The following is a 20,828-nucleotide window of genomic DNA, read 5'->3' on the forward strand; positions in this document are numbered from 1 at the left end:
GCTCACTTTTAGAGAATTAACCAATACCCACAGTGCGTTAGTCCCTCCCTAAGTACATTGAAAAACATTGTGAAATGTTTACTGTCAGCCTGAGAATAAATGTGCACATTAGGACCAAGAGTAAAGTAGGCCGGGAGCAGAGCTGATTACTGATAAGAGTGCTAATGGAGTCATTATTAACTGGCCTCTCAACATCTGGCCTCAAGCCTATATACATGTACAGTCTGTACAGAGAGGACACATTGCACATTTAAAATGAATCTTAACTTATTCAGGATGTCATCATAATTCTTAGTAGGAGGGAAAGTATATCTTCATGAAAACATATTTGCTGTTACTCCTACCGGAACCCCCAGAGAGAAGAGATTGTGGTGGAATGCTTTATAAGGCTTAGTCTCGTGACGTTTCTGCATTTATTTAAAGTTGCTCTCTTATAAGAAGATCTATCCTCAAAAACCTGGCACTTTTAACTGGGGCCCGTTCAAAGTATCATGCTAGAAATGCTGATGTAGGATCAGTTTTGCATTTAAGATAATACGATTATATTGCCAGTTGGACCTGATTCTAGATCAACCCTCCTACTGTACTCTGAGATGCTTTTTTAATACAGGCTCAGGCTCTTTGGTATTATTTCTAATGCCTTGCTTTCCATCTTTCCATCTTCAGCACAGTGTGATACTATGTGCTAACACTCATGCAGGTGTAAAAGGTGTGACAGCATCTGGAGGGGGAAGGTGGGAGATGGGGAGGGACGTGTTAATTGATTCTATGAGCGGGTGCCAGAAAGCTTGATAAAAATTTGAATGATGTCACCATCGGGATATTGTCTAACTAATGCTATTTCCTATTTGTATATAGCAACAAACTGCAGGAGAAATAGAAAAGGGGAACAAACACTGGCGCTTGGGAAAGAACAGGGAAATAGAGAAATTGTTAGAGCATTATCAAAACGGTGGCAGGTAATGTTTTGCACGATGAAAACAATATTGGACATTTCAGTTGAGGCAAAGAGGTTATGTTTCTACCAGTCCCGGGTACAGTTTGTGAGGTGGAAAGTGACCTCAGTTGAGCTATTCAGTCAGGACACACAATGTTGTCTGGGGAGAGAAAAACCACACGTAGGACTACTTACTGCATAGGTCCTTCTTGTTAAAGAAGCAAGCATGTGCCAAAGTAAATGGATCCTAATGACTGAATTGGAGTCATTCCTCCCAAAACACAAAACACAACATATGATGGAAGTATATTCCTGGCAAACACTTCAAATGTTTTCAATGGAATTGGAATTTGCCTGGCTTTTTTGGATTTGAATGCTGTTGCTGTTACTCCTACTGAGATTCAATGGTAGAGTAGCAGAGAGAACGGCAGTGGGACAATCCCACCCCTCCTTTCAAAACACTGTCTTAGTGTAACATAACGTCAGCCAGGACACTGCAAATCACTTCACACACTGCGACCAAACTGCTTTCCCTCCGCATTTTACTTCCCAAACAAACATGTTTTTATAATTTGGTCATTTATATGAACCGTCAAGTACAAACACTTGGGACTAACAGAATAACATTTTCCCACATTTCACTAAAAGCTATAAAAGACATCAGGACACATGACACATTTCAGTTTGAGATGAGCCTACTCAGTAGATTAGTTGATCTAAATGTCATTTGTAATTACATGAGTGCAGAAGAGTTCATCATTGTAGTCTGCACTGATTGTGTATCTTCTGGGAAAAGTTATTTTTATTTGGTTGGTGCAGCAGCACCAAGCACTACGTCTCTGTAGTTTCCACTATTTAATGGACCCCTTAAAGAAAAAGAGACAGTGGTGTGTTCTCTTCCTCCTCAGATCATGTGCTGCCCACATGTACGCCTCAGTGTCATCACTCTGAACTAGTCTGGGTACCAGACTTTTTAGCTAACATGCCACTCCTTGCCAATCCTGTCATTTGACAAAGAGACTTGTGTTTTTGGCAATCTCAACATTCAATCCACCTAATTTTCGAAAGCTTTGAAGACACGGAAGCCAAACTTGGGAACTATGGATAGAACTTACTCTGCGCCCCCGGGCATTATCATAATTCATTAGCATGTTTTTTTTTTTAGCCGATACATCCTGAAAAAATATACCATATTACTGGCCTGCTGATATGCCTGGACCTTGTAGGCTAAACTGCCGTGAAAAAAATCCATAACTGATCCAAATGGTAGCCCAATCAGGCAGGCTAGATGCAGTTATTTTGAAATGAATATGCATTCAAAAGGCCAGGCTTTTAAGCGGTTATTCAAATGATATAGGCTATTCACTGCATATCACAGCCTAGACTAAAAGTATGTGGACACCCCTTCAAATTCAGCTATTTCAACCACACCCATTGCTGACAGGTGTATAAAATTGAGCACACAGCCATGGAATCTCCATAGACAAACACTGTCAGTAGAATGGCCTTACTTAAGAGCTCAGTGACTTTCAACGTTGCACCGTCATAGGATGCCACCTTTCCGACAAGTCAGTTGGTCACATTTCTGCCCTGGCTAGAGCTGCCCTGGTCAACTGTAAATGCTGTTATTGTGAAGTGGAAACTTCTAGGACCAACAACGGCTCAGTCGTGAAGTAGTAGGCCACACAAGCTCTCAGAATGGGACCGCCGAGTGCTGAAGCGTGTAGCACGTAAAAATCGCGGGAGCTTCCTGAAGTGGGTTTCCATGGCCGAGCAGCCGCACACAAGCCTAAGATTACCATGCGCAATGCCAAGCGTAGGCCTGGAGTGGTATTAACCATGCCACCATTGAACTCTTGAGCAGTGGAAATGCGTTCTCTGGAGTGATGAATCACGCTTCACCATCTGGCAGTCCGACGGACAAATCTGGGTTTGGCGGATGCCAGGAGAACGCTACCTTCCCAAATGCATAGTGCCAACTGTAAAGTTTGGTGGAGGAGGAATAATGGTCTGGGGCTGTTTTTTATGGTTTGGGCTAGGCCCCTTAGTTCCAGTGAAGGGAAATCTTTAAGCTACAGCATACAATGACATTCTAGACGATTCTGTGCCTCTAACTTTGTGGCAAGAGTTTGGGGAAGGCCCTTTCCAGTTTCAGCATGACAATGCCCCTGTGCACAAAGCGAGGTCCATACAGAAATGGTTTGTTGAGACCAGTGTGGAAGAACTTGACTGGCATGCACAGAGCCCTGACCTTAACCCCATCGAACACCTTGTGGATGAATTGGAATGCAGACTGCCAGCTAGGCCCAATCGCCAAACATCAATATCACTAATGCTCTTGTGGCTGAATGGAAGCAATTCCCCACAGCAATGTTCCAACATCTAGTAGAAAGCCTTCCCAGAAGAGTGGAGACTGTTATTGCAGCAAAGGGGGAGACCGACTCGATAATAACGATTTTCGAATGAGATGTTCGACGGTGTCCACATACTTTTGATCATGTAGTGTACTGTAGGATACCTATGATTTCATTATCTGATCAACTTTTTTTTATTTCGCTGTGTAAATTCACTGGATATCTTCACTGCAGTGTTAAGCCTAACACTGTTTATGAATTATGGGCTAACAAGCATATGTTTCTACCTTATGCTATAGACTAAATCTCACGCCTGTCAGTGTTTGTTCTGTTGCGCAATTACTGTACGCACCTGGCTTCTCCTCTTTTACGGCTATTCCTCTTAAATCTTGTGGGGTCCCAAGAAAAGCCAGACAACAAAAGCTTGTTAGACGCTTACTTCGATTTATTGTCTTTAGCCTCCTAATAGCCAATTGAACAAGATACACACTCTATGGAGTCTATGGAAGCGGGTGAGAACCAAGAGCCTCCTAGGTTTTGTATTGAAGTCAATGTCCCAAGAGGAGGACGGAAGCTAGCTTTCCTCCGGCTACACCATGGTGCTACCCTACAGAGTTCTGTTGAGGCTACTGTAGACCTTAATTGCAAAATAGTGTGTTTTAATCAATTATTTGGTGACATGCAAATATATTTAGCATAGTTGTATCTAAAAAGGATAGCTTTTTCAATGTTATACCATTTTTATTTTTATGAAATTCACTGAGGAGGATGGTCCTTCCCTGCCACCTCTGAGGACCCTCCACTGCTCCACTGGCATCTCCACTGGCTTCTCTCTCTTCCATCCTCTCCCTATTCCTCTCGTAGCTCTTGAACCTGTAGCCTAGCCCAATGCGTGTCCCAGAAGTAGCAATATATTTTGAACAATTAAAAAAAATATATAGGCTATATATTCAGGAAAGAAGCACCTTGCTCTTGCATGATGGATATAAAATAGGCTACAACATTCATAATGAACTGGCTGGGAGTTTGAATGGCAACAGCTTCTCTGTTGTGATGTAAATCACATCGGCTGGTGGTAAAAAATGTAATAAACGGAAATCCTCTTGTTCTCCCCGCGCCCAATGTTTATGTTTATAATTAAATGTATTATGTCAGAATGCCCAATATTAGAATGTTTACAATCAAATTGATCAATTAAGTTTTTTTTTGCATGAACATTGTGATTGGAGGATAGCTGTGAGAATCAAATCATCTAATCTCCTCAAGCTCATTAATGATAGTGTTCATATTTGAAGATTGCAGAAAGGCCACTCTCTTTGGCATTGTCAAGGAGTGGCAAGGAGTGGAATGTTAGCTAAAGAGACTGGAATGCAGGTTGTCTAAACATCAGACTGTGGTTAGGACACCATGGTTACCATGGTAAGGATACTGCATAGATATCAGTCTGAAAGAAGTACTGTAAAAAAGATGCAAGTGTCTCGACAAGCCAGAATGTTGAATACAGAGTTTTACCGGTTTCCCGCACTCTTGGTCCTTTTGATGATAGGAAGTGTACTGTACTATACCACTACCCTGTGGATATTTTGTCTCAATTTACCTCCTATATATGGACAAAATCAGCAGACAACAGGTCAAGTTCTTTCAAATTAAGTTTATTCAACAGTCTGACTTGTGATGGGACTGTTCACAAAAGGTGAATCTACATGTTAGAGACCAGAGAGGAGTCTTCCACTCTTGGATTCGTAGAGGCTATAGTATTCAGTCTAACCCTGAGCCACACCACCAATCTATTCGCAAGTGCTGGTTAAACAGTGTCAAATGATGTCTTTTCAACTTAAATAGACGTTGGCTCAACAACTGTAAGCTGTCTACAACAGAATCTACCCCCGCAATCATTTCAGTAACAGAGCATGTATAATGTATCATCAACAGCTGGTTATTACTGGCCCAATCTATCACATAAGACATCATTGTATGCTTGAAATGGATTAGGGAGAGTGAGTTATCTATGTCAAATCTCCTTGAGCGGAGGAGTGGGAATTTTGTGCTCTGTCCTACATCCAACATGACAGGACTTCTTTTAGCGTACAATTAGGACGTGCGAGGACACACACTCACTCCTTTCCCTCAAAGCAAAAACACACATGGGGAAACACATTTGCTGGAGAAGGCTTTCACCTCCTCTCTATCCCCCTCTCTCCCTTCTCCTTGTTCTCTCTCTCTACCTTTATATATACAATCTATGTTCTCAACACCCCACCTCTCCTCTCTGACTCACTATCACTACTCCATGACCGGGCGTGGGACAGTTTGCTGGAGCAATTCCAAGGGTTGTTTGGGAGGCTGCCTACCACGGTGGTAACCCCACAGCTCCTCATCTGCTAGCAGCGCCGTCTCATCGCTCATTCCACCTTCTCGGGAGCCCTGCTTACCTCCTCCGGAACGCTTAAATGGAGAGCCGAGCACCTGTTGTGCATTCCTAGCTCAGTGTGCCCTCGTCTTTGAGCTTCAGCCTTCCTACTTCTCCTCGGATTGCTCCAAGATAGCCTACCTCATCATGCTGCTGTCCAGGAGCTCTCTCACCTGGGCAACTGATGTGTGGGAACAACAGCTGGCCATATGCACTAGTCTGGAGGGGTTCGTGGGAGAAGTGAGAAAGCTTTTTGATGCCCCATTCTTTGGGCGAGAGGCCGCCTGGAAGCTAATCCAGCTTCGGCAGGACTCCCCAGTGTAGCTCATTATGCGGTGGATTTCCATACGTTGGCAGCGGAGAGTGCTTAGGATCAAGAGGCACTGTTCAACATCCTGCACGGTGTCTCGAAGGAGGTCAAGGACGAGCTTGCAACACGGGAGTTACCTACGGAGCTCGATTCCCTCATCACTTTTACCATCGATGGACGATTGCGGGAACTACGGGAGGAGAGGAAATTGGATTTCTCTCGCACGCCCAGGGATCCCACCTTGCCTCTGAGTCATCCTGGAAGCTCCCGATGGCCTCGTTCCCGAGGCATGCAGAAATGCCCCGAGGGCTGCCGAAGACAGCTGAGTCAACACATCCTGAGCCTATGCCACTAAGCAGAGCTGGGCTGTTGCCAGCAGAACGGCAATACAGGATCGACACGAAGAGTCATCTGTATTGTGGGACTCTTGGTCAATTCGTTTCCTCTTGTCCTTTATAAAAATACCTGGCTCACCGGTAGGAGCGAGTAATCTGGTGGGCCTATATAACGTTCCTGTTTCCCTCACCCCTTTTCATGCTCTTCTGCTGTGGGGAGACCAGTCTAAATCTCTTCGGGTTCTCAGTGACTCTGGAGCTGACGAGAGCTTTTTGGATGCTACCCTGGCGTCCGAGCTGAACATCCCCACTCAGCCCCTCTCGACGTTAGAGCGCTGGACGGGCGCTCTATAGGCCGAGTCACCCACAACACCTCTCCCATCAACCTACGTGTGTCAGGGAACCACAGCGAGGCATTCCAGGTCCTGCTCATCAAGTCCCCTCAGATTCCCATGCTATTGGGATTATCCTGGCTCCAGCGACACAATCTCCTCATTAACTAGTTTACTGGTGCCATCATCGATCGGAGTCCATTCTGCCTTACCCATTGCCTAAAGTCAGCACAACCTGCCCCGGGATGTCTTCCCGGGGGCTCGGGAAGGTGCCCCGGACCTCTTCATCATTCCGTCGGAGTACCATGACCTCCGGGAGGTGTTCAACAAGGCCCGTGCAACTTCACTCTCACCGCACCGACCTTATGACTGTAGAATTGACCTTCTCCCTAGCACGATTCCGCTCCAGGGACGAATGAACTCTCTGTTGGGACCAGAGACCAGGGTGATGGCGACATACACTGGGTGTCCCTTGCAGCAGGATTCATCCATCATTCTCCCGCTGGTGCAGAAGAAGATGAACAAGACCCTGCCCCCCCCGTGTCTCAACAACAGAATGATGAAGAACCACTACCCGCTACCACTCATCTCATCCGCCTTTGAGCCGCTCCAGGGGGCCATCATGTTTTCCAAGCTAGATCTTAGGAACGCCTGCCACCTGGTGCGGGTACATTTAGGGGATGAGTGGAAGACCACCTTCAACAAGGACAACGGTCACTACGAGTATCTGGTCATGCCATTTGGCCTTACCAACGCCCCTGCTGTGTTTTAAGCTCTGGTCAATGATGTTCTCTGCGACATGTTGAACCGGTTCGTCTTTTTCAACCTAGATCACATCCTCATCTTCTCCAGTTCCACCCAAGAACATGTGCTCCACGTCCAACTGGTTCCCCAACGCCTCCTGGAGAACCAGCTGTTTGTAAAAGCAGAGAAGTACGAGTTCCATTGTTCCACCATCCATTTTCTGGGTTTCATCATCACCGCAGGGAGTGTGCAAATGGATCCTGGGAAGGTGAAAGCAGTGGTGGATTGGCCCCAGCCTACTTCCTTGGTGCATCTGCAACGCTGCCTGGGGTTTGCTAACTTCTATCGCCACTTTATCAGGGTTACAGCACCATGGCTTCCCCTCTGTCCGCACTCCCCTTGCCCAAGTTTCCATTCACGTGGTCTCCAGCTGCTGACCGGGTATTCCGGGAACTCAAACATCGCTTCACCACAGATCCCATCTTGGTTCATCCAGACCCTTCCAGTCAGTTGGTGGTGGAGGCCGGTGCTTCTGATGTTGGAGTGGGGGCGGTCCTGTCCCAGCGTTCTGCCCTGGACCTCAAGCTACAGTGGGGCAAAAAAAGTATTTAGTCAGCCACCAATTGTGCAAGTTCTCCCACTTCAAAAGATGAGAGAGGCCTGTAATTTGCATCATAGGTACACTTCAACTATGACAGAGAAAATGAGGAAAAAAATCCAGAAAATCACATTGTAGGATTTTTTATGAATTTATTTGCAAATTATGGTGGACAATTTGCAAACTCATCCCCCGGTTTATCGGCCCATATCCCATTTCCAAGATTATTAGCCCCTCTGCTGTTCGTCTTCTGTTGCCCTGTACCCTTCATATACAGCACATCCCGCCTTTCATGTGTCCAGAGTCAAACCTATGTCTCACCGCCCTTTGTCTCCTGTTCCCACCTCTGGATTGTTAACCTCTGCCTACCCTGACCCTGAGCCTGCCTGCCGTCCGGTACCATTGCCCCACCTCTGGTTTTAGTGACCACTGCTTGCCTTGACCTGTCTATTGCCTGCCCCTTTTGGAACATTAAACCATTGTCAATTCGACGTGTCTGTATCTGTGTTTTACCTTGATTCCTAATAGGTATTTCAGCCGTGCATAGTACACTACACTATAAATAAAAATGGTAGAACATAGAGTGACTCTTTCCACTTTGTCCTATTGAAGCACTCTGGCTGATGATGTAGTATTTACAGCCACATTCATATATGATTTGGTTTGTACCTTCCAACATTGATCAAATATATACATTTATGAGGTAGAAATACAAAACATGTACAGTGTTCAGCCCTTTATCAAACTATATAAGTTAACTAGGCACTACATAATTTTGTTTCAGTAGTTTTTAGCAGTTTGATTAAGTGATGGTTAATTGTATTGATAACAAATTACAAAAAAATTATATCAAAAGTAAAGTGAATGTTGCATTTTGAAAAGCAGATACTTTGATTGAATATGTATCCAAAATGAAAGAGTGATTTGGTGCAGTGGACACGTGACTTTGCGAATTTGTTTGTTGTACTCAGTCAATAGAAAATGCCATTTGAGTTTTGAAACATGAGCCATTTTCATGATCTGTTTACATTTTTGTGCATATGAAAATGTACCACATACTTGTGAAAATTGTCCCAAAGCGATTGAAAAAAAAAACTGTAATAGCATTATGTCATGTGTTGACTATTAGCCAATTAATAGCTTTCCTCTGGAGCACTGCAGTGCTGCTCAACCCTACAGGAAATAGATAAATGTGTGGAGGAACATAAAGAGATACTCTACAAAATCAAATCAAATTTTATTTGTCACATGCTTCGTAGACAACAGGTTGTCACGCCCTTACCTTAGAGATCCTTTTTATGTCTCTATTTTGGTTTGAGGGGGCATTCCATGTTTTGTGTTCTATGTTTTCTATTTCTGTGTGTTTGGCCCATGTGGTTCTCAATCAGAGGCACCTGTCTATCGTTGTCTCTGATTGAGAACCATACTTAGGCAGCCTTTTCCACCTGGGTTTTGTGGGTAGTTGCTGTCTGTTTTTTGTGTCTGCACCAGACAGAACTGTTTCGGTTGTTGTTTTTTTGCTAGTCAGTGTTCAGTTCAACTAATAAAAGATGAACACGTACAACGCTGCACCTTGGTCCTCACCTTCTCCTTCCAACAGCCGTTACACAGGTGTAGACTAACAGTGAAATGCTTACCTACGAGTGGGTCCATTTCCAACAATGCAGAGTTACAGATAAGATACAAAATTAAATAAAAACGATGCAGTATGAAGCAGCGAGAATGTGAACGAACATACCGGCATGAATATACTTAAGAGAAATAGTGGGAGAATGAGTGTCTTAATGTGTGTGCTAATAAAATAGACAGGGATAATTTGTGTAAGAGAGTGAGAGAGAGAGAGACCAACCCCATGAATACAGCAAGCCATGTGTCTGCTGTATGCCCACTAGATTTACAGAGCAGCTTTTATCAGATCAAGGCAAAGAGAGAGAGCGGAGAGGGGGAGAGAGAAAGAGAGAGAGAGAGAACACAGAGCAAGATATTGTAGTTTAAGAGAGGGGGACAGAGAGCAGACAGTTTAAAGAAAAGGACAGACTTCCAGCGCAGCAGCAGAGGCAGCATACCGATCCTCCACACAGTAACCTAGCTGTCCAGCCTGCCCCCCAGCCTGACCTCTCGCCACCCCAGCAAACAGCTGTCCAGCGACAGGAGAAAGAGAGGGGAGGGGGGCTCGACACACCAGGGAGCAGAAGGAGAGGATCCCACTCGTCCCATCCCACTGCAGCCTGCACTAAAAACGTCTCGAGCTGTGGCTTGGAAAGCAGACAGACAGATAGACAGACAGGCACAGGTGCTGCAGACGGCAGTCATAGGGTAGGAGGAGACTACAGTTCCAGAGAAGAATAGCTAGCTCGAGCTTCAGCCAGCACCAGTGAGTCCGGGAACCACACGCTACACACACCTCTTCAGCAGTCAGCACTAGGACTGAAGACCTTCAGGAGGACAGTGGACACCTCCTTCTGACACAAACCAGGAGCTCATCACAGGGATTACAAAAGGTGAGGGAAAATGTGTTTTTAGACTTTTTAGTTTGTAATGTGTCGGATATCTCTGACATTGTATCATGTACAGTGATTTGGTACATTCTGGTAAAACCTTCAATGGGACTAAGTATTCAAAGGGAGAATGTTGCTGTTAACTTGGTTCACCTTCACTGTTGGACGTCTTGCCTCAGTTTAGCAGTTAAGAGCGTTGGGCCAGTAACTGAAAGATTGCTGGTTTGAATCCCTGAGACCACTAGGTCGAACAATCTGTCAATGTGCCATTGACCAAGGCACTTAACCCTAATTGCTTCTGTAAGTCTGTCTGGATAAGAGCATCTGCTAAATGACTCAAATGGAAATGAATATGTATCATTGAGTTTGTAGTTGATGGGTTAGGGGTCAGGTTCTACTAAATGTTTGAACTGTGATTGGTGGTCAGTTACGGATATGAAGAGTGCGGGGGTAAGTTATGTCCACAAAATGTTATTGCACTACACAACAAGGGGTGAGCAGTTAGTGGCAAGCTGACACCATCTCTTTTTTTCTTGGAGGGGACATTTTTAAGCCAGGCAACACATTTCTGACATGTTCTACTGATATGTAGAGCTTTGCTTTGCGTTAATCTCACGAGTGAACAGATTTGGAGAGGTTTCTGCTGTGGTTTTGAAAGGGATTTCAGAATATCTAGCCCAAACAAGACTGCACTCATCGCATTGCCAGTGAGTGGTTGTGTTGACATTCCCTTCATGTCTTTTCTGCTTTGATATGGTTTCCTGCCAGGCCCTGCCAAGTACAACTGAACAGAGAGCAGAACCCATGCTAGCGGGTGGCACGGGGTAATCGCTGAGGGCTGGTGTGGAGAGGCACAGAGGAGGGGAGAATCAGACAGAACAAACACTATTCTGCATTTTACTACACTTCCACCACAGCCACACCAGGCTCGGAGAGGAACAACTGCCTATAATTGAGGTTTCTATATGTAACAAAGCAGTTCAAACCAATTCTCTCTGGGTGTCTTCTAAGGGATACCATTACCATCTGCTGTTGGTTCATCTGCCCTGGTTCTTTTTGTAATCGCGGCCCAAAAGAGATGGTTGTTTGTCTATTTATGGTCATGTCAGAATTTAAGGGGTTAAAGGATAGCATTTACTAAACAGTCCATCATACATACTGTACATCAAAATGTACAACTCATTTTTTCAAAACTCCATGTTCAGTGAAGTAGAAGAAGAAGCAACATCCCTGTAACCCTGAAATCCCAGTAATGCTATTATTAGACAAACATTTGCTTTAAGGATGGAAGGTGATGGTTTCATTTTTTTAAAAGGAGGGCAGTGGCGTAAATAGCTCAAAATGTGAGCCGAAGTGTGAGCCGCCTCAATGCTTAACCGTAGGCCTCTCTAGCTCCGCCACCCATGTGATGCATTTCTGTGTACAGTGAGACCAAACTGCACAGTGTCATGATAGGCACTTGTCTAGACCAGGCCTGGGCAACTCCAGTCCTCAGCAGTCTGATTGGTGTCACACTTTTGCCCCAGCTAACACACCTGACTACAATAATCAACTAATCATGATCTTCAGTTAAAAATGCAATTTGTTTAAATCAGGTGTGTTTGCTAGGGATGGGGGGGAAAGTGTGACACCAATCAGGCCGACGAAGATTGGAATTGGCCTGGTCTGGTCTAGACTACAGCACGTTTACACAAGCTCTAATAATAAGATGACCCAGATAGTCACATGACTTCATTGGCGGTCTACATCTCCAAAACAGACTGTCGTGAGGAGACGAAAGACAGGACCCCACGGCCCTCACCCCCCCAAAATCATCTGCCCATTACCCAGAACCCTCTGCGCTTCCCTAGTCTACTGCAACCTTCTCTGCTTACAATAGCTAACACCGCTAAACTGGGCCTTACATTGCATTCCCCATCATGTCTGTAATGAACCCAAACCAGTTCTAATAGGCTGGAGCTGCTCCAGCTCCCCATCCTGCCTACACAGATACAGACAGCTGACCCAATGACACCAAAGCTTTATTTGCTACTCTCGATGATTTGGACCGGTGCTCATCGACCACTTGTGAGGAAGTCGCCAGCAGACCCCCCCCCCCCCCCCCCTTCCCCAGAGTTGTAAATGAAAACCCATGACCGCATTCTGCAGTGGCGTTGCGGGGGGCCCGAGGGTGGCAACGTGCACGTGCCGCACTCATTGCTCCCTTTTGGGCCCTGTTCCAAAAGTAGAGTGTGAGTCTGGCTTTGGGGTTAGGAGTTAGACCAGTATGCACCTGCTCAACTTCTAACACCCGCCAGAGACAAAGATGTATTCCTGGGGTCAGCAGGCCAAGCGGTTGCTCCATGGCCCTGTAGTCTGATTTCCTCTTTACCTACCGCTGGACCTCAGCTTACTGTGGCTAATCACGGGGAAACTGTGAGTGAAGCAAGATAATGTGTTCTCATTTGCTTGATTGAGAAGCTTGATTGACAAAATGGAATTGCAGAAGTTTGACACATTCAGGAGAGCATTGCAGATTTATTTCCCACCCGCGGAGTTGTCATCTCCTTCAGTTTGTTTGTACCAGCCATGTTGTAAATTAGGACAATTTCACAAACAGTGAAAATGTAGTTTAAATATTTATATCAGATATTTTTGCTTTTATACAGCTTGAGTCATCGATTGGTTATCCTCTCTGGAAAAACAGAGTTAACTGACTGAGCTGAATACCACTTCCTTTTTAATTTACTAGTGACCTCTGGCATTCCAATAATGACTGCCAAATGCAGCCAAACTCCACACCACCGCGAGGATGATCCGTTTGAAGGTCCTCCGCTTTCCCTATACCAGCTGACACCTCATGGGCCACGGCTGGCAACCTTCATTTAGATGCATATCGGATGTCCCTCTATGCTATACTGTCAATAGTCTAACTCTGTAGAAATATACTGCCAAGACATATTCCCAGCAATGAGAAATGTGGCTTTGCGGAGGATTTCTACAGAGGTATACTACTGATTCCAAAACAACATGATCATCCATCATAAAACATCAGCAATGCATTTCCCATGACACTTGAGAAAAGCAGATCTGTATTCCATCTGCACAGACCCAGCAGGTGGTCTGGCTTTGGGCAGTCCAATGATCAATAAGTATAGGCAGATTGTAGTTGCCACAGCCAGTGACCTTCTTCTGCAGTGTGGGACTCTAATTTAAGGCAGATAACGTGGCTGGTAGCTGCAATCACAGCGCAGAGCACAGACATTGGACTGAACCCATGAGAGGAAGGGTTTAGGATTTGGAGGTTTGCCCTGTGCTTTTCTCTGACTTCCTATTGGAACCCAATTCCCAGCTGCAGTGAGCTTTCAAGGTCCAATGGGAAAAGAGCAGTATGGAGAGATGGAGAGAAAATGAGGGAGGGAAAGGTAGTCAGATGCTATGCGAGGCAGGGGATCTTTGTTTTTTATTTTCTGTTCCTTCAAAGAAACACTGCAGGAGTGTTTTTCTGACAGTCTGCTATTCATCTTTCTCCGTCTTTCTTTCTCACTCGCTCCCAGTCAGATGCACAGTAAACAAACACACTCTCCTTCTCGCGCATGGAGCTTTTTCAAATCGGCTTGCTATCTCTCCTGAGCCTAGTCAAGCAAACACTGGCACTCGCTCCAACACTCACTTGCACACGGCTCTTAAGAGAGCAATGCTGCCGTACAGACCCACTCACAGATATTCTGCGTCCTTCCACCCTGCTTGTCAAGTCTAAATATAGAGCCACAGTGGCAAGTTTATTTGTGTTGCAATGCCCCCCCCCCCCCCCCCCCCCCAGTGAGAACATTCTCTGAACCACTTCACATAGCCTACCATACTGTATGTTCAGTTTTTGGGCCCTTTTGTATTGTTTGAGTAAGTAATGCATGGCCATTGTTGTATTAACGGGAAGTAAAACATTGATGTTATCACTTAGATGAGCAACGGTGGGATCCTCATTTATTTAGTCTCGTGCACCAAGTGGCTGCTGTTGAAAGAGACTGTTGTATCTGTTGTCGTCAATGTTATACTGGCATCTGGTCTACAGTCCAGACTCAAACACCATGCCAGGTGTCCATGGCTGTCCCCACTAAACATGTACAATGGATAAATGTAGCTAGCTTACTTGGTGAGCCTCTGATAAGGATTGTGCCTTTCTGTTGGATGCAGTGTGTCCCATCGGGGTCTGCTGCACACAGCGGGAATGTGGATGCTTTCTCAGTCAAACATTTCTTGGGTGGACTTGGCCGCCCAGGCACTTGTGTGCAGCGGTGCACTCTGTCAGTGAGGGTCACTGCCGACAGACCTCTCACAAGTAAATATGTCTATAAATGGGCAAGCACTCTCTCACTCTATCTACCCTGTATTGCTCCTTCTTCTCCCTACCCCCTTCATCTTAGCCGCTTCCCCTCCTCCTCCTCCGTGTATTTTCCACTTTCTCTGTGAATGCTAGATTCTGTCAAGTGCCACAAAGTTTTCCCCTTGATCAATTCCTCCTCAACATGTGTTACTGCAAGTATAGCAAAATCATGTGTGAACATTGCAACACATTAAACTTCTAAGCAAACCATTGTCAAGAGGTAGTACTGTAGATTGTTTTTCAATTATGATTATCCTGATGCTTTGCAGGCTTATCGCACCGGGCACAGGCTGGCTGAATCAACATTGTGTCCATGTACACATGCATACACTCACTCGCATTCAAATGCACACAAAGACACATACACACATGTAAATAGTGCCAGACAGCCACACAAATGCATACAGTAAGCCTTGCTGTTTTGATTTTTGTTGTCCTTGATGTCTTGTTTTTGCATTGTTTTCTGTTGTTGCTTTCCTTTGATTTTGTCTTTTTTTCTATCTTGTTATTTTTGTTGGCTGTTGGCCCATTGGGTCGGTGGTGGTTTTAGAATGCCAGCATCCCGGAGTCGCCTCTTCGCTGTTGACATTGAGACTGGTGTTTTGCGGGTACTATTTAATGAAGCTGCCAGTTGAGGACTTGTGAGGAGTCTGTTTCTCAAACCAGGCACTCTAATGTACTTGTCCTCTTGCTCAGTTGTGCATCAGGGCCTCCCACTCCTCTTTCTATTCTGGTTAGAGACAGTTTGCGCTGTTCTGTGAAGGGAGTAGTACACAGCTTTGTACGAGATCTTCAGTTTCTTGGCAATTTCTCACATGGAATAGCCTTCTTTTCTCAGAACGAGAATAGACTGGTGAGTGTCAGAAGAAAATTATTTGTTTCTGGTCATTTTGAGCCTGTAATTGAACCCACAAATGCTGATGCTCCAGATGCTCAACTAGTCTAAAGAAGGCCAGTTTTTTTTTTTGCTTCTTTAATCAGAACAAGAGTTTTTAGCTGTGCTAACATAATTGAAAAGGGTTTTCTAATGATCAATTAACTAAATTAATTAATTAAATGTAAATGTAAAACGTTAAACTTGGATTAGCTAGCACAACGTGCCATTGGAGCACAGAAGTGATGGTTGCTGATAATGGGCCTCTGTATGCTTATTTAGATATTCCATAAAAAAGCAGCCGTTTCCAGCTCCAGTAGTCATGTACAACATTAACAATGTCTACACTGTATTTCGGATCAATTTGATGTTATGTTATTGGACAAAAAATGTGCTCTTCTTTCAAAAACAACAACATTTCTGCATGTGTGTAACGGTAGTGTATATATACAGTGGGAAGAACAAGTATTTGATACACTGCCGATTTTGCAGGTTTTCCTAATTAGAAAGCATGTAGAGATCTGTAATTTATCATATTTACACTTCAACTGTGAGAGATGGAATCTAAAACAAAAATCCAGAAAATCACATTGTATGATTTTTAAGTAATTAATTAGCATTTTATTGCATGACATAATTATTTGATCACCTACCAACCAGTAAGAATTCAGTCTCTCACAGACCTGTTAGTTTTTCTTTACGAAGCCCTCCTGTTCTTCACTCATTACCTGTATTAACTGCACCTGTTTGAACTCGTTACCTGTATAAAAGACACCTGTCCACACACTCAATCAAACAGACTCCAACCTCTCCACAATGGCCAAGACCAAAGAGCTGTGTAAGGACATCAGGGATAAACTTGTAGACCTGCACAAGGCTGGGATGGGCTACAGGACAATAGGCAAGCAGCTTGGTGAGAAGGCAACAACTGTTGGCGCAATTATTCTAAAATGGAAGAAGTTCAAGATGACGGTCAGTCACCCTCAGTCTGGGGCTCCATGCAATATCTCACTTCGTGGGGCATCAATGATCATGAGGAAGGTGAGGCATCAGCCCAGAACTACACGGCAGGACCTGGTCAATGACCGGAAGAGAGCTGGGACCACTGTCTCAAAGAGAATCATTAGTAACACACTACGCCGTCATGGATTAAAATCCTGCAGAGCACGCAAGGTCCCCCTGCTCAAGCCAGCATATGTCCAGGCCCATCTGAAGTTTGCCAATGACCATCTGGATGATCCAGAGGAGGAATCGGAGAAGGTCATGTGGTCTGATGAGACAAAAATAGAGCTTTTTGGTCTAAACTCCACTCACAGTGTTTGGAGGAAGAAGAAGGATGAGTACAACCCCAAGAACACCATCCCAACCATGAAGCATGGAGGTGGACACATCATTATTTGGGGATGCTTTTCTGCAAAGGGGACAGGACGACTGCACCATATTGAGGGGAGGACGGATGGGGCCGTGTATCGCGAGATCTTGACCAACAACCTCCTTCCCTCAGTAAGAGCATTGAAGATGGGTCGTGGCTGGGTCTTCCAGCATGACAACGACCCGAAACACACAGCCAGGGCAACTGAGTGGCTCCGTAACAAGCATCTCAACGTCCTGGAGTGGCCTAGCCAGTTTCCAGACCTGAACCCAATAGAAAATCTTTGGATGGAGCAGAAAGTCCGTATTGCCCAGTGACAGCCCCGAAAACTGAAGGATCTGGAGAGGGTCTGCATGGAGGAGTGGGCCAAAATCCCTGCTGCAGTGTGTGCAAACTGGGTCAAGAACTACAGGAAACGTATGATCTCTGTAATTGCAAACAAAGGTTTCTGTACCAAATATTAAGTTATGCTTTTCTGATGTATCAAATACTTATGTCATGCAATAAAATGCAAATGAATTACTTAAAAATCATACAATGTGATTTTCTGGATTTTTGTTTTAGATTCCGTCTCTCACAGTTGAAGTGTACATTTGGTCAAATGTACATAACTCTACATTCTTTGTAAGTAGGAAAACCTGCAAAATCGGCAGTGTATCAAATACTTGTTCTTCTCACTGTATGTATATATATGTGTATGTATATGTTGTTGATTTAATGTTCATTTCACGTTTTTTAACTCAACCAAATGTAAATCAAAACTAGATGTTGAACTGACTTACGTCTGTGCCCAGTGGGATGCCTGGTATTTGGGTTAATATTTACAATCGAAGCAGAACATCCAGCATATCAAAGTAAAAAAAACAACACCTCTATCTCTCCTCCGACAATTTGCTCTCCTAACTCCTACTTTCCCTCTTTCTGAGCATCACTTCAACCCCCCCCCCCCTTCGGGTGCGTGTCTGGGCAGCAGCTCTCTCCTCCATCGCCTGCCCTGCCCTGATCCTACTAAAGCCCCTTCACATCACTTTAACCAATCTTCAGTCCAGCTGTTCCATATTAGCACATGTAGAAGGAGGGAGCCTTGGGGGGCCTTGTGAGGATCTGAGTAGAGGGGCCTGAGCCTGGGCTTCAGTTCAGCAGGTCTAACATTCGAATCAGATGCAGTGGGTTGAGGGGAACTGGGGATGAGGATGTTCCGTGCATATCCACAATTTCTTTTGGGTCTTGTGATGGTAACTTTATATTGTAATCAGAATAGGGATTGACATGAAGTGTAGATCATTACTGACAGATCAGTAAGGATTCTAGGATGAAGTTGGAGAAATGTATAAATGTGTCAACAATGCGACTCAGTTTGCTATGTGAATATTGAATTTTAATGTAAAATGTAACATTGACTCAAGCATCTTGGCATAAAACATACCCCATATTTTATTAATAGACTAATAAACTGTGTTTTGGGGGAAAACTGTATAAAATATCTGATCTCCTTTTTGTTTTCTTTCTATCTTCAGGAAAGTGGCCTGTTGACCACTCTGCAACGTCATAGACAACACTGGTGAGAACTTGGACTCCTGCTCAACTTGGATTTCCTGATTAATGACACAGAGATCAAACCTATCTTCGGAGCAGGCAAAGACAACACAGCCGTTTCATTGAGAATGTAATTCCACCATCTCCGCAGGGAGACCTTGTGTTCAGTGTGAAGTTCTTCACCAATCCTAACGTTCTAGGAGTGTTCTCCTCCCTTTTGTCCTTTATCTCTGAGCTCTATTCAACAGTGACCACCATGCCTGCCAAAGCACCCATCTACCTGAAGTCCACCAACAGCAAGAAAGGCAAGAAGTGTCGTCTGAGGGACATCCTGTCCCCAGACATGATCAGTCCACCGCTGGGGGACTTTCGCCACACCATTCACATCGGAAAGGGCGGCGAGAGGGACGCCTTCGGGGACATGTCCTTCCTGCAGGGGAAGTTTGAGCTCCTGCCTGGGAAAGGTGAGGTGTTCCGTCCGCAATACGGCGTCCACAATGAGTTCCTGCGGGCCAACAGTGCATCTGATGCCCAGTTCACCGAGACGCCCTCTCCGGTTCTGAAGAACGCCATCTCGCTTCCTTCTATCGGGGGGTGCCAGGCCCTCACCTTGCCCCTCCTCTCCACCAATATGTTCTCTATGCCCGTTAAGGAACCACTGGATAGCATGGTAGGGCGGGTTCCTACCCCTCCCCTAGGGGGCCCAGATGGGACTGATAAACTGGGGATCCTGGAGATGGAAACCCTGTTGTGTTCCATTGAGGTCTTAAGCAGCAACCACACCAAACCTCCTACAGAGGTCCCAAACAAGCCAGACGTCCTGCTGGATCTGATAGAGAAACCAGAGAAGCCAAAGAAAGTCTTCAAAAGCAATTATGAAAATTATAATATTGAAAGCGGTTATGAAAAGCCTACACCAACCTACTACATTAACGGCAACATCAATGGCAGCTGCAATGGTAACGAAGGCTACAACGGCAACGGCAACTGCAATGGCTTGGGAAGCTTTAACAATGACATTACCCTCTGCTATGAGAAAGCGCTCTCTGACTGCAATGGAGACTGGGTGGACAGGGACAGCGGGGTGGACGAAGGGCGCATTTGCGACATTGACTTTGAATTCTGCAATGACAAGAGAGTGTCACAGGACTCCATCTCCTACATCACTGGTTCCCTTTTGTCACTTGAACTCGATTTGGGCCCATCCATTCTTGATGATGTACTCAACATTATGGGTGACCCCAAGGTAAAGACAAGACCTTGAACAATGCTAAGGCTAGTGAGTTGAAAGGGAAATATAGAACTTAAGAGAGAACTATGAGAAAAGACTCACAAACACGTCAAAGTATTGTCCACGGCATGTGGATATTATTGTGATGGAAATTAACTCCGGTATGCAGCGCTGCTTGTGTAGTTATTTTCTGAAATACGTTTCTGTCTTCGCTTCCTGAGGGTTTCAATGCTTTTTATGTTTGTGCTTTGTGCTACAGGCATGAGAGATGCATGCGCTGTTGAATTACAACCTATTTTCGCAATTTATTTTAGTGTTTTTTTTTGTGTTCTGATCCCGGCTTTAGCTGTAGATAAAAAAAGATTTGTGTTCTGAAGTAGTTATTGCTTTGATACACAATCTAAAGCTCTGTTTCTCTATATCTAAATATAATGCATCTTGGTGACTTTTAATGTGTTTATCAAAGCACTATTTTGTTTGTCACATGACCATTTTATTAACAAAACTACAAAGATCCTATGCATACTATACAGTACTTGTGTTTTTGTTATATAGCGTTAATAAATAAAATGTGTCCTTTTTTCCCCCTACGTTTTTTCAAAAGAGTGAAATAATTTGTGATTCAGCAGAGTTGTATCCTTGGTGGTATGAGATCTTTCAGAGGAAAAGACAGGGGTATAAGATGGAGAGTAAAATATAGAGGAACACAAAGTGAAGACGATAGGCCTACACAGTACAGTACACTTCAGTACAGGTAAAAAGCAAGAAGGCGTGAGGAGAGAAATGCGAAACTCAAACAGACCGAGACAGTGGAAAAGGGAGAAGAGGGACAGAATGGCTTTCTTTCTCGCCTTCTGGCATTCTTTACATTCTCCTTCACTGCCCTGCGGTGGGAGCACTTGTGGGAGAGCACGCCTTGATCTGCTCAACCAGG

The 20,828-nt window shown here is 44.7% G+C and overlaps 1 protein-coding gene across 3 annotated transcripts; it reads left to right on the forward strand.

The window, feature by feature from the left end:
• The first annotated feature begins 9,966 nt into the window (after nucleotides 1-9,966).
• On the forward strand, nucleotides 9,967-20,484 carry cdc42ep3 (CDC42 effector protein (Rho GTPase binding) 3). 3 transcript variants are annotated; one of them, XM_046353627.1, is made up of 3 exons: nucleotides 9,967-10,521; nucleotides 18,645-18,793; nucleotides 18,912-20,484. In XM_046353627.1, the coding sequence occupies exon 3, from the start codon at nucleotides 18,920-18,922 to the stop codon at nucleotides 19,925-19,927; it is 1,008 nt and encodes a 335-aa protein (XP_046209583.1). In that variant the 5' UTR covers nucleotides 9,967-10,521; nucleotides 18,645-18,793; nucleotides 18,912-18,919; the 3' UTR covers nucleotides 19,928-20,484. The 3 variants fall into 3 exon arrangements, with proteins under 3 accessions (XP_046209583.1, XP_046209581.1, XP_046209584.1); XM_046353625.1 differs by having other exon boundaries at nucleotides 9,969-10,521; nucleotides 18,645-20,484; XM_046353628.1 differs by lacking the exon at nucleotides 9,967-10,521 and adding an exon at nucleotides 11,302-11,475 and having other exon boundaries at nucleotides 18,645-20,484.
• The last annotated feature ends 344 nt before the right edge of the window (nucleotides 20,485-20,828 follow it).

This window comes from Oncorhynchus gorbuscha, linkage group LG06, assembly GCF_021184085.1.
Source record: "Oncorhynchus gorbuscha isolate QuinsamMale2020 ecotype Even-year linkage group LG06, OgorEven_v1.0, whole genome shotgun sequence".
Classification (NCBI taxonomy): domain Eukaryota; kingdom Metazoa; phylum Chordata; class Actinopteri; order Salmoniformes; family Salmonidae; genus Oncorhynchus; species Oncorhynchus gorbuscha.

What these genes read in the sequence shown, in the direction of transcription:
- cdc42ep3 (XM_046353627.1), top strand. Translation starts at nt 18,920, where the DNA reads ATGCCTGCCAAAGCACCCATCTACCTGAAGTCCACCAACAGCAAGAAA.